Here is a 14,057-nt window from a genome sequence, read left to right on the forward strand (position 1 = left end):
ACGGGTAATGTTGCAGCTTGTAAAAAGCAGAATTTTACAATCAAATGATGGATCTGATTATATCTTATCCTCTATGTTAACTTAAATTCTTTTTTTTTTTTTTTTTTTTTTGCTTCGTGGGGCTGCAACCCCCCTCTCTTTTAACCACCCCAACCCTCGTGACAATGCGATTTGATCCCAAAGACTCACTCAAACGAATCAAATATCCTACCAGCTAGGCCACCAAATCAGTCTGCTAATGGTTTAGTGCTTGAGTTTTTTTAGAGCTAGTTCCCATTACTTTACAAATTGCTCACACAAATCAAAAACACATACATGAATTCACTATTATGAATTAACATATTTAAATTTAAAAGCGTATAATTTAATATCGAATTTGACTTAACTATGTATCAAATATATTGGTCAATATCAATCAAATGGCGCATCAGGCTACAGTTTAACTCTTGCCTTGATCGTGAAGTATATTATTTATATGTGATAAAATGGAAATTATATTAAAAAAATTGGGTACATATATAGCAAAATTCTACAACCTACCTTCATGGTTACTTTATTGTGTTATCCCTCCCGATTATCATTTGGAGTTTAGGGTTTTACTTTTCCAACCCTTCTTTTAAAATGCCATCATGTTATGATCGATTTCATCAATTACACCAGCAACATGTCATTGGAGTGTCAACTGGGGCACTGTACAAATTTTGCATTGCGAGGGTGCCAATGGTAATATTGTATCAATATTTTGATATATCCTAATGTCAAATCCCCAAAAACTTAAATGACTCTTTAAAAAGGAGATAAGTAATCAAAAAGGAACTTATGGTAGACCCCTAACTTATGCCTATACATGATTCATTAATGCATATGCATGCGACATGCCTATAGTTGATTCATTAATGCAATATAAAGTACCTTTTTACTAATTGTTTTGATAAAATAACAAAACTTTTACACCAAATTCTAGGTACTTATAATAGAGAAAGTTCAAGAAAAATTTGCAGATTTGTGCTCATTTTCCTTATAAATAAAATAAAGTTTGAGATGACAAGATTGCATATGCTTTTGGTGTTTATAAATGATGATTCTTTTAATCTTTATATATTAATATCTACAATTTCAAATCAACCAAATTAGCTTATTTTGCACTCTGAAAACAAAATAGCAAATTAAGGTTCTATTTGGTACCATTACTATTTTCTTACCTGCTGAAATGATGGATACAAATTGGTGAAATATCTTTTCTCACATTACACATAAAAGTTACATAAACTAAAAAATGCAAGCATGGGGAATATTCTCTCTCTCTCTCTCTCTCTCTCTCTCTCTCTCTCTCTCTCTCTCTCTCTCTCTCTCTCTCTCTCTTATGCAACACAAAGTGGCTTATGAATGTCAAATCCATTTCGATCAAAAGTCCATGTCTGGGCACCCCGATCAAATTCTTCCTGCACGCCTTTCCTCAGCATCCTCAAGAAACTAATGAATTTATCTCACAACGCGGTTATCAAGAAAGAATGCATTTGTTCTATTAGATACAATCGTGTATGTCCAAAACCTTGGGGGTGCTTGTATTACGATCCATTTGTCCCATGTTGGTAATATAGGATGCTAATGTGAGGTATCCCATATCGGTAGTATGGGATGTTGTTGCAAGGTATATATGTGATTGAGTTCCCTCCCTCTAATAGCTAGCTTTTAGGGGTGAATTCTCCTAAGGCACATAACAAATGGTATGAGCCTACACTATGCCTCCCAGTTGCAATCAAGGTTCAAAATATCGATAGGCGAATTGATATAGTGTTTCAGGCTTTTTTTTTTATTTTTTTTGCAACCAGTTCAAAGGGGCCGATTTAAGTCTCCTCTACCCCCTAAACTGGTCAAATCTCCGATACATCCACTGTAGAGGCGTATCAGAGGGGTCTCGAAACGATATGAATCAACCAATACGGGCTGATACATGTTGATACTTTGAACCTTAGTTGCAATCGTACAGCGCAAGTGATGACATCAATATTGCAGTGTTCAACCGAGACTAGGTGGATTAATGCAAAGCCAACCTGCATGGGCACCGAGACTATAGAAGCGTGATGGGATGTTATGATCCATTTGTCCCATGTTGATAGTATGGGATGCTAATGTGAGATCCCACATCAGTAGTATAGGATGTTGTTGTAGTGTATATGTGTTTGGGTTCCCTCCATCTAACAGCTAGCTTTTAGGGCGAGTTCTCCTAAGGCACGTAACAGTTTGCTACAGCAGTGTTGGTTTGCATTTTGGATTGAATGATACAAATTTGTATGAGGAATCTTTCTACTTAAAATGTTTTTTATTGATCAATAAATATTGATATTTCTACCTAAACGTCAAATTTGATGCTTCTCACATGCATTTTTCTAGTTGAAATGACAATTGACAATCATATATGAAGTGACAATACAATACATTTCTCACAGATTTGTATTGACCCACCCAAAATGCAACAGCGACCCATTGCCACTGTACCATGCACCCCCTTTATAAGGGGATCAAGATGACACCAGAAGTTGAAACCGATTAGTGGATGTTGGCCGTGAAAACATTCTCTGGATTCCCAGGTCTGTCTAATCGCACATGTCAGTAAAGCCATCAATCAATGTTTGGCAAAGGCATTTTCCAATAATTCCATGAGTTAAAATCCTCCTGCACAGGTTTGAATATCAAGGGCTTCATTATCAGATCACTTGTTTAAAGGGATAATAATTAACAAACGACATAAGCAGTAAAATTGAAACTGATCCTCTGTGCTCCTGCTTTATGAAATAAGAAGTCATCACCTGCTCAACTAAAGAAGTGGGTGGAAACATGTCATTGACCAGCGTGTGCAAGGAAGTGTACGACTTCACGTCGATGCAGTGGTTAATGGCCACTTCACCCTACCATTTTTTTTCGAGGAAATATGGTTGGAAAAAGCATATACATATATATGATGTGTTTTGTAATAAAAACATAATAGGAGAGAAAAATAATACCTTAGGATTAATGATGAAAATTTTCCCTTTTGGGATCCCAATCTTCCTGTAACTGAGTTCATCAGTATCCCTATTCCCAAAGCCCGCATAAAATGGATTGTAGTCAGATGGAAACAGGGCTTTGATGTCCTGTCAAAAAATGAGAAGTAGCTAATAAGAAAATGGTCAAAATGATCGTGTTCGATAATAACAAGACTCTAGAGAATTGCCTCGACCGGTTGTGATACTTACCTCTAAACACGCAATCTTGAATTCATGAGGCGCTCTTCTTATTACTGTCATCAATAAGAGAAAGCAAATGCCAATTAGAGGAGCCACGTCAATATGGTGAGTGCATTCACACAGCACAAAACAAAAGCTCCGGGAACCTATTCCATCTCTCTCTCTCTCTCTCTCTCTCACACACACACACACACACAACCCCACGTAATCAAGACTCTCATTATTTGTCTGAAAACTTTATTAAGAGTTCAACATGCACTCTTGCTCTGGCAATATCAAAAACAGGTTCTGGAATATCGTCTGTGCCCTTCCTCCAATGGGTCTATGTAACTATCAACTTCTTAACAATTTATTTAATAGAGAAGGTTTTGCTGGAAGTATGGGGAAAAGGAAAAGAAAGTAGAAGAGGTCACCCATCAGCAAGGAGAAAGGGGGAGCAACAATGAAAAGAAAGCACCTAAAATGCCACTACAAAGGAAGCCCTGGACCGATGCACAACTTTAATACTTCATTCCTGACTAGAGAATCTTCTAATCCACCAGCTGGTAGAATCCAAAAAAAAAGGTGCTGCATTTTTAATTAGGAAAGAATTCTTCTATGGTCTGACCAAGGCAAAAAGGAATGTCTGAATCATTAGCAACTCAGACAACAGATATCTTCAACACCCATGTGGTAAGGATATTAGAAGCCCCCAAAATATTCAGACCAAGATCACAAGTCCCTGCCCTCTTGAAAATGTCTTCGGCAATTACCCCCAAAATGGCATAAAGAATCCTATCCTCCTCATCATTCTAAACAACACTTGTATCCAAATGGCCCAAATTCTGTATAGAGCAAACATCAGTTGTCCTTACAAGTTACAACCCCTTCATCCAGATGACCCAAAGAAACAACATTTTGGTGGGGTATCTCTTAGTGATCAAGTTTAACTACCTTCAGTCTCTGTGTAAAGTTACCTTCAACAACATTAAATACCACTTACATTCAGACAAAAATAGGATACAGCAACTTTAACTCAGATTAAAGTCAAGACCTTCTACTTTCTAAATAAGTGCACTAAAACTAATTTTTCTCTGGTAACAATATTATGACTCACAATAGGATGAGATTTTTTTTTTATCAATAACGATAGGATGAGATTTCATACCCCCAAGTATCAAACAGCGACAAATAAATTTAGGGAGAATGACGATTCAGCCCAGGGTCAGAATTTGTACGCTCAAAGTACATTTGGGGTAAGTGCCAGCTCAGAGTTGATGCCAATTCACAGGAGGGTGAGTGCATAGAGTGTGGGTTTTTTACCTTTTGAATGTTTATAACTCTGCAGTGGAAATCAGAAATCTGCATTGGGCCTATCAATACTTCTCCGATAAATTTATTTAGATAAGGCATGTTCCCTTGTCAGTATGGTCAAAGGAGATAACTAAAGATAACCAACATATCTTTCATTAAGCAGGCTTAATTACTTCAGCAACCGAAGGCTGTAAGCATGCAACAATGAATAAACGGTTCATTGTGCTGAGTTGAGCATCAACTAATAGAATCCCATGCAAATCATAAGGTAGAAACTACCCTCTTGGTAACTAGAACTCACCTTCTCGGTACAATGAAGGAAACAATCCATCAGGTGAAATGACAACAGGCCCATTTGGTAAAGCTTTACCATCCTGGCAAACATGAAACATATAATCAATTTGTAGGAAAAAATAAATGCTGCAATTATTTTAGTATTTTTATCCTGTTCCCTTTCAGCTACAAAATAATTTACCAAATAAAATGCCAAGGAAGCATGAAATACCTAACATACTCTGGTTTGCTCAAATGAATACATATGAGATGCATAAATAACTAGAGCACAGATGGATATCAGGCTGAACAGACTGTTCAGATGGATACCTAGGATGGACAATGATTTGGTTGACAGTTGACTCCTTGTAGGCAAATCTGTTCTTGAGTGAGGGGGACCAGGCCCAAGGTTACCATGCTGATTCATTTTTTTCCCTTTATATCAGTATTATTGGTCAGCTCTATGCTGTGTAGTGTGCTACCACAAACTTGAAATCCTTTCATGTGAAGGGAGTTTACCTTTCTTCTCAACAATATTATTAATTGTAGAAAAAAATCTCTTTTTACTTTGTTATGATAAAAATGGAACAAAAAAAAAAACAACTGGTGCAGAGCTACACTTGATGCAAACAAGGACTGATATGCCCTCACAAATAGCAGATCATAATTCCTGTCTTTCCAAAGGAATGAGGACCCCCCCCCAAAAAAAAAAAAAAGAAAAAGAAAAAGAAAATACCAACACATCCACCATCCCAAACACAAAGCAAATAAGCATTAGAATAAAAACAAAAGGCAAGGTATATCACGACCTGTTTCAGATTGAGGAGAAAACTTCTGGTTAGATATGCCTGAACAATTGCACGTGCACTAAGAAAAAGCAGTTGATAACCGTTTTCCTACATTTGAATACAGTCCAGAATCAGCTCCAACCTTTGACTGCAAAAGGGGACATGTTTGAAAAGAAATTGAACACCCATCAAATATGTTATGTTCTTACTATACCTAGACTGTCTGATGTAAAAGAGAAAATACATCAAACTTAAAAGAAGCCAAACTTTCCAGATCGCTAGAAAAGCTCATGTATATATTAATATCAAAACAAAGAATCTGGGAAGAGGGCTTCTCTCTTCCCTACAGAGAACTGTCAAACCTAAGCAGATAAATAAGAGATCTGTCTCAATGAGAGGTTGGGAAAGAGTAATCCAATTGGATGATCCTAATAATCAAACCTATCAGAAAAGAATTCATTAATGTTATATTTGAACTGGCAATGAGGCAAGTAAGTCCAACCCTGTCAGCAGGAGGTGATCAAGGTTAACCTGTTACCTGTTGGTATCTACTGTCATAAGAAATTAAAATAATAATTTAAGTTCAATCAGTGGTTCAACTGTATGCATTGACTGGTCCACCAATTTAATTAGTTGGACTGGTTTTCAATCCCCTAAGTCCATAACCACAAACACCCCAAAAGGTCATTACCCAATGTTGGCCCCAGCTAGTTGACATGAAAGAGTGGACTCCAATTACAGAATCCTACTTAATAATATTCTGTTTTATTTTTCCTCGTTATTAATACAGTTCTCATGGAACTTTTAATGATTAAAAATCACTAAAAAGTTCACTAGTGATCTTTTCCCAAAAAAAAAAAAAGTGGATTAAATACATGCAACTGCTAAAAAGAAGAAACGAACCAAGTTGTTTTTACTATTGTTTAGGAACCCTGCAAGACAAAAGTCCTATGCATGAACCACTAGCTCCACTAGTTGTAGGACTAGTGTGGGTTTACAAAGAACTGGAATAAATTGTGAGGAAAAAACTCAGTATATTTGTAAACTAATACTGGTAATGGACGCCAAAAAGAATAGACATAGACTAAGCATACCTTAATGGCAGAGAAAAGTCGTGCTACCCCTGACTGTGTCCAATCCTTACCCACTAAAGGCATGAACTGGCCCAGGACATCTGACCTGAAAAACATGCGTTCAAGTAAAGTCAAGGGCTGCACCAATGGCTCATTTTCACAAAAAATAACATTGTCATTTAACAAAAATGGAAGCACTTCAAACTTGCTGCAAATGTGTCCTAAAGAAGCTTAAAGCTCCAATGCACCTATGACTTAGAGAATTCTTCAAATATGCCCTAATAAAGCATACAATCCCACAATGTGACATACTAAGGATCCATAAAACTACCACACTTGAAAGACAAGTGCATATGGTTTGACCATTATGTGTCAGGAAGTGTGCTATGTGTTTTGGATGTTGTCCCCATCTTGGGTAGTTAAACCGCTTATATATAATTGCCTTAGGGGCCATTGCTTGGTCTAATGGTAAATTCTCGGGCTGACAAGCATGGAACACAGATTTGAGTCTAAGAGCAGCCACTATGTGCCAAAAAATGTCAAAGCTGAGATCTGTATACAGTCCACCCTCCCTGGACCCAGATTGCCGGAACCAACATTGAGTAATGGCTTAAAAAAAATTGAAAAAACAAAAAAAAAAAGAAGTGTCAGACAATTGGTTGTGTCCTGATTTCTCAAGAACAATTTTGCCCATATAAACCAATAATACAATCACTGATTATGCTTGTAAATTTGTTACAATTTTCTCCTCAATGTAAATAGCAAATTAAATGCTATTATTTGCAACATTGTCCCATCTCTTGTCTCTTTAATCTCGGAAATCCCACTCTTTCATTTTACCATTCTTGCACGTAGAGGATTTAACACACATCCTTCTAGATACAAGAACAAATCTGTCAATCCTATCCCACAGGGCTAGTTCCCAATACAAACCAGTCCTGCCAGTTTCTTCCCTATTTAAAGACTGTGCTAGAGAATTAGCAGATCACTATACACATTTAAACAAAGTGTTCATGCTCCATGCCAAAAACTGTTCCTCCATAACAGAATGGAGGTAGAACCATGGACATGTTTCCTCATCCCTCATCCATCCAATTTTAACTTGGCAGTCTTAATAAGTTCTTTTAATTTACTTAAAAAAAAAAAAACGCCTGGTCTATTTCAATTTCCAAGCTTTCATATCTCAGTAATGATAATAGATCAGAGAGGTTCCAATGCCAATAGGTGGGCTATCAAGAAATGCCTTTCATGATTCCAGAATGCCCCCACCATCCTGGATTACCAAAACTGCAGCCATCAAATTCTGGATGTCTTATAGTTTACTTTTATGTCAAGTGACAATAGGACTCTTCAAAAACTTGATACAAGTTTAGGCCTTTCAGGTATGGAGTATGGAGAAACTAGCACAATGTCCAAATTGGAATTTCTTCAATTCTTTTTAGTTTTAGATAATAATGCTATGTGCTTATTAGAGAACCTGAGACTGATACACCAGGAAAAAAAACATGTGAAATACCACCTAGGCACACAGTTTGAACTGCACTTTGAACAATGTAAGCTTTTGAATGGAGGCTGATAGGTAACAATAGAGAGCAAAGGGTTCATGCAAAGAAGTGATTCAGGAAATTGATACAGACAATTAGGAATTCAAATTAACTATTTAACTTGACAACTTGGCAAACAGAAAAAGAAACAGATTTGAATAGAGAAGGCAGATTAGAAGATCCAGGTGCAGACATGACGTCTATCAAACCCAATAACAACCTCATGGTTTTTGTTTCACTACCAAAAATAATTTATTACCATACTGTGGATTATAGGTAACATTGTGTACATGTACTGTGAAGTGTAAAATGGCCATGCTTGTAGAGCCACTACAAACGTGTTTTGGAAGGCCATCATTACAATGATACAAAAGATAAGAAAGAGCCTCATGCGGTCCATTTTTATTATCTTATCATCAATGGCAACGTAGTCTAGGTGGTCAGTTGGAATCCCTACCATTAAGAACGCTTGGGTTTGAACCCACAAAAAAGCAGGCTATCTGCATTGTGTGAAACCGTTGGCCTCGCATGCATCCCTTCTACCCTCAGTGTTACATGGACTCTCCTAAATGGATATAAGTGTCTGTATTGGACATATTTTTTATTCTAACACTTGGATTCTTGAAGAACACTTCCACATGACATTTTTCTTTTTTCTCCTTGATTATTCAAAATAAATGAACAGCCAATGCACACAATGAATATAGTTTTTCCTATAAAATGTTATTAAGTAACAAAGATTATCTTTTAGACCTTTTCTGTTGGTTTATAATGTTAAAATCCAACAAAATATGAACAAATTTAAAAGTTTATACTTTTCTATAGATGCTTTTTTTGGTAATAAATAAAAAGGAAAAATTGTTCATACTTCATAGAGAAGAATCCTTGTTTCTTTGTCTTGCCAAGTCAAGACTCCTAGGCATGCATCATATTCCGATTCCCATGTCTGTATCCATGTAATACTAGCTACCCTAACCCCACTAACCTGCTAACTACAGGTCTAGGGTATAGCCCTTAGCCCCTCTTGGGGCCAAAACCACATGGCCTACCACCCAAAAAAAAAAAAAAAGAGCCAGGTATCAAGACACCTATTGATTCCCAAGCTTCCAGCTTAGGTTTTATTGTTTTTTTTCCCACATACATATTTCTGCTTCAGCAGTCTCTTTGTATTTTTTGAATTTTTCTCACTAAATTTCAGCATTAAAAAAGGTACTGGCCTATTAGAGAGGGTGTGTTGCCTAGGAGTGATCATCAAAAAACCAAAAAATCAAACCAAACCGAACTGACAAGGCCGAACCAAAACTTCTGGTTAATCGAACCAACCGGTATACATATATTTATATATATTATATAGTTATGTAGTATATTATACATATTATAAATGAATATATATGCATTATATATAATATATTATTTATTATTTATAATATAATATTTTTATAAAAAATATATGTACATTTTTATTTATAATATATTATAAAAATCAAAAACCGGAAAACCAACGAATCAAATCGGCAATTAACCGAACCAATCAACCAGTTAATCGATCAGCTTCGGTTCGGTTTCGGTTACTGGTTTTTTGACCGGTACTATCGGTTCAGTTAACCAAACTGTGAGCATTCCTAGTATTTCCCTCCATATAGTAATACAATAAACTGTTTTGTCGCCTTTGAAAAAAAAAAACCTATTGCGGAATTCTAGCATCTGGAGTGTTTGCAGTCTTGCATGGACACTCCCCTAGATGGATGAAGTGTCTGTGCTGGACATGTCTCAGACTCCAGCACTCCATGGATTCTTGTGATACACTTAATATGATATTTTTCTTTCTCTCATCTCTTATTTCACATAAATGAACCATTAATATACACAATGAATGCCATTTCTGTGCAAAGTGTTATTAAGTAATATTTTAAAAACTTTTTTCTATAGGTTTATAATGTTAAAATTCAACAAACTATGGAATAATCTAATAGTTTATACTTTATACTTGTCTATAGACATGTCCACAAGTCCTTGTTTTTCGTATTGCCAAAAGTTGGACTCCCAGACACAATTAGATTCTGATTCTCATGTCCATGTCCATGCAACACTGAATGCTCATCTCCTAGCCACAATTCATATGTCTAGGGTCCAAATCCTTAAGCAAAACAGGTCCCTTTATATGATTTTTTTACCACATTGACATACCTAGGCTATTAGGATCCATGACAACAATAACAGCAGTTCCTTCAAGCATAACCATGCATTAGGGCCTTAGATGCTACAAAAACTTACCTGGTAATCGTCCCATCAACATCAGAGATAACAATTTTTGCATTCCACTTCCATAGGTAAATATGGGCATCAACCTATGAAAGGAGACAGTGAATAAACAGTTGGAAAGTATAATACACCAAACCCCTATTTATCATCCTAAAACTACAATACTGTACAGCAAAGATGAATATAACCTGCTGGGTTCCTAGAACTCTGGTAGAGAAACTGAAGGTTATCATATTTTGACCTTCTTTCAGATTCAAGGAGGCAATCTGTTCAATAGTGGGAACATTTGTCCTTATTAACTGCTTGTGAGGAGACTCACAGTCACCACTGAATGTTTGGCTAGGCTCCACAAGTGCATTTTGCAAACCTGACTCTGAATCAACAAATATGTCTTCATTTGATAAGGTACTGTTTGTATGCTGGAGGGTTTTAACCCTTCTAAATGGAATTGGCCAGAGCCTCCACCTACGGCTAGAAGAGGTGGACATGGTTCCAGGTGCCTCATCCCTGGGATTCAGTGCCTCCTCCAGTTCCACAGGAATTGTATCTTTGGAAGAAATGGGTAAATCTAAACCAAATGTAGTCATTCCAACAATCAGAGGAGCAGCTTTATCCCATGGTAAGTATCTATCTTTATATCTGATAACAAGGTTTCCATTCTTAATGATTGATGCTGAAGAAGCTTTAAATTGTTCCTCAGATATGCGATGTGCATCAAAAACTTCACCAGCAGGACCCAACCCCATACCAGCACGAAGTGAATTCCCACATAGAGAGATCTCAAATCCTGTAAGCGATAAGCATGGATAAAACAGAATAATAACACATCAGAGTTGAGCAACACAAGAGAAGTCCATTTTCGTGATTGAAAATCACTTGGAGGTCCTTACCCATGCCTGAACCAGACGTTATCCCTTCAGCTGAAGGTTCAGAACTACCTGTTTCCATCTGATGTTGTGCTATCTTCCTTCTATTGCACACTTCTTCGGGTTCAGGTCTTCCAAGGCCATTTTGTGTACTTTGATCTTCTCCTGCAAAACCAAACTTTTCATCTTTCCTCCTGGGATCACTATTTAAAGATTGGACAGCCATGCCATCTGAACTTTCAATTTCGGGATTGTCCTTGGAAGCCTCAATGTCGATGCTTAAAATTCTAGATTTCATGTTGTTGAGAAAATCTGAGCTAGGAGAAAAGAACTCAGCACCATTCTCAAATTTAAGATCACCGGTGACTTCACTCTGCTCTTCTGCTGAACAACTGGAAAGACTATTCTCTTCCAAATCTTCAGAGCCCTTTATTGTCATCAATTCCATGCCAGGAGAACCTGCACCTTGTGAATCAACACCTCCAATGCATAAGGTTAATCTTGAAAGTTTCAAGTGGCTGCTGAAAATATCCTTCCTACTGATCCCACCAACTTCATCTCCTTCAATGCTATCAATATGATAAGTTTCTTGAGTTGTGATTACATCTACTGTAGAATCTTCACAAACTTCTGCTAAAATTCCATGAGCATTACCATTATCACAAAAAGGAGAGTTGCCTTCTGATGCAGTGTTAGGTACAGACCATGCATCGTCACTGGTACCAAAATCTTCATTACTTCCATTGAAGTCGGACCCTTCACCTGGACCAAGATGGAACTGTGGTGTACTTAATTGCACATTATCATTATCCATGGCCTCTTCTGATGAGATAGGAGCTGTCAGCACGTGACCATCAACACTCACCAAGACTACTTCTGAGTCAGAACCCTGAGACTCCACTACGTCTTCCACATGATCTAAGCTCTCATAGCTGTAAGCTCCGTAACCAGATGACTCAACAGAACCCCTTCCAGGAGATTCCTCGTCTTGGGGTTCATACGACTGCTTCTCATTATCAGACTCAATACTGTCAATTTGGTCCAAGTTTGACGAAACAGATTCAACAGAAAATTGTGCTACCTCCTCAGCAATGGATACAGTGCTCTGATTCAGAAAAATACTAGTATTGTCATTGTTATTATCATCACTCATGCCTCCATTGTCATTATTGTTCTTATCCAGTGGTGTAGCTTCAGAATCCTTAACAGAATCTTCGGTTTTGTTATCTTTGCCTGACACCACCTCTCTTATGAAATAAGCCTCACCCGAGTTATCAAGAAACATATGGAAACCGGCTTCAGTACCATTTACAGAGACGCGAACAATCTTCTCGGCACCTTTAAGAACACCTTGGAATTTACCAAAGCGAACATACCAAGGCGTGCTCCGGTAGGTTCCATCCTGCTGCTCGACGACAATAACATCAACAGCCCCGCCGAAAGGATGGAATGGGGTGGCAACGGAGTAAACACCTTGTGATATGAGGCTCCCAACCTTACCGACCACATTCATCTTTCCCGACTAACAACCAAGAAAATAACTTAGGAAAAAAATGAATACAAAAGCCTAAATAGAACCCACAAGTTTCAACTCTTCGCCTTCACATATGTGCGAAAAAATAAAATAAATTAATCTTTACAACAACCAGAACAACAGGAGAGTGCATTTTTTTCGTTTATTTTTGCTCGATTACAATTCCAAATTCTGCCGTGATATCTGCATGAGATATGAAATCGAATACGATTACGAGTAATTACACAAAATGAGCGATTAAATCAACAGATGAAACCGCGACAGAAAACAAAATCTAAACACAGATAATTACGTGAAAAAAGGATTAGCAAATGATCATTTTCGAATCAAATCGAAAAAACTGATAATTGAAAACCCTACATTTCGTAAACAGACTTTGATAAATTAAAGGAAACCAAAAAAAACGGAAACGAAAGAAAACCAAAAAAAGAGGGAGAGAATCGAGGAGATATTGATTTCCATAGTCGTATATAGAATCAAAAAAGAGTGCACTTACAGATTAAAAATGGCGGAATTCGGGCTCGAACGATCCCCACCGAAAAACATATTAACCATACTAACCTGATAGCTAATGACTTGGACGACTTTCCCGCTTGTTCCCCGTTTTTCTTTCATTTCCTATCTATGTTATATCTGTCAATCCCCCCTCCTTCATCAATACAATATGATCAGTCCGACTGCCCAAGGAAAGAGTAATAAATTTGGTATTCGTCGAGTAAATCGACATTAAATACCCCTTCAGTGTGCTATAACAACGGACTTACGTTTATACTGACTTGTATATATTGGATGTAGAAAAGGGTATTTGCGTAAATGCGTATATATTCGAGCTATTGTGTCAAGTATTTATCGAATCTGCTTATATCATTTTGACTCGTGGAAGACCACCACTGTCCAGTAAATTTCATGAACAAGTTTAAATTGACAAAATCACCATTTCAATAAATTAAATGCGAATCCTTCTACAGTCATTTGGCAAGAAAAAAAAAAGTAAGGGCCCATTTGGTTTGTGAGAAAAGGGGTATAGAATTGGAATGGCTCATTTCTATTTCAAATGTTTGGTTGGATAGAATTGCAATTATATTCTCATTCTTGGTGAAATGGCATTTCTTCATTTGAGGGAATGGTCATTTCCTCCCATTCCTTTAAGAATGAAATCTCATTCTAATTTATAGATTATGGGAACGGATCATTCCA

General features: G+C 37.0%; 1 protein-coding gene across 9 annotated transcripts; it reads right to left on the minus strand.

Annotated features, from left to right (window-relative positions):
* Positions 1 to 2,304: 2,304 nt before the first annotated feature.
* Positions 2,305 to 13,613, minus strand: LOC148868220 (phosphatidate phosphatase PAH1-like). 9 transcript variants are annotated; one of them, XR_016107720.1, is made up of 11 exons: positions 13,357 to 13,613; positions 11,351 to 13,043; positions 10,649 to 11,247; positions 10,473 to 10,546; positions 6,676 to 6,760; positions 5,603 to 5,729; positions 4,822 to 4,894; positions 3,237 to 3,280; positions 3,006 to 3,134; positions 2,811 to 2,909; positions 2,305 to 2,676 (listed from the first exon to the last, which is right to left on the minus strand). XR_016107720.1 is itself a non-coding variant. In XM_088972215.1 (11 exons), exons 2-11 carry the CDS (start codon positions 12,837 to 12,839, stop codon positions 2,623 to 2,625), a joined length of 2,733 nt encoding a protein of 910 aa, XP_088828341.1. In that variant the 5' UTR covers positions 12,840 to 13,043; positions 13,357 to 13,613; the 3' UTR covers positions 2,305 to 2,622. The 9 variants fall into 9 exon arrangements, 5 of the variants coding, with proteins under 5 accessions (XP_088828341.1, XP_088828342.1, XP_088828340.1 ...); XR_016107721.1 differs by having other exon boundaries at positions 13,422 to 13,600; XR_016107719.1 differs by having other exon boundaries at positions 11,351 to 12,848; positions 13,422 to 13,574.
* Between the last annotated feature and the right edge of the window lie 444 nt (positions 13,614 to 14,057).

This window comes from Nelumbo lutea, chromosome 2, assembly GCF_056320005.1.
Source record: "Nelumbo lutea isolate HS-2025 chromosome 2, American lotus-T2T, whole genome shotgun sequence".
Lineage (NCBI taxonomy): Eukaryota > Viridiplantae > Streptophyta > Magnoliopsida > Proteales > Nelumbonaceae > Nelumbo > Nelumbo lutea.

What these genes read in the sequence shown, in the direction of transcription:
- LOC148868220 (XM_088972214.1), bottom strand. Translation starts at nt 13,475, where the DNA reads ATGAAAGAAAAACGGGGAACAAGCGGGAAAGTCGTCCAAGTCATTAGC. An exon ending in AACGTCTGGTTCAGGCATGG is followed by an intron (nt 11,248 to 11,350) that starts GTAAGGACCTCC and finishes TATCGCTTACAG; the next exon opens with GATTTGAGATCTCTCTATGT. An exon ending in TCCTTCATTGTACCGAGAAG is followed by an intron (nt 3,281 to 4,821) that starts GTGAGTTCTAGT and finishes TATTGATGACAG; the next exon opens with TAATAAGAAGAGCGCCTCAT.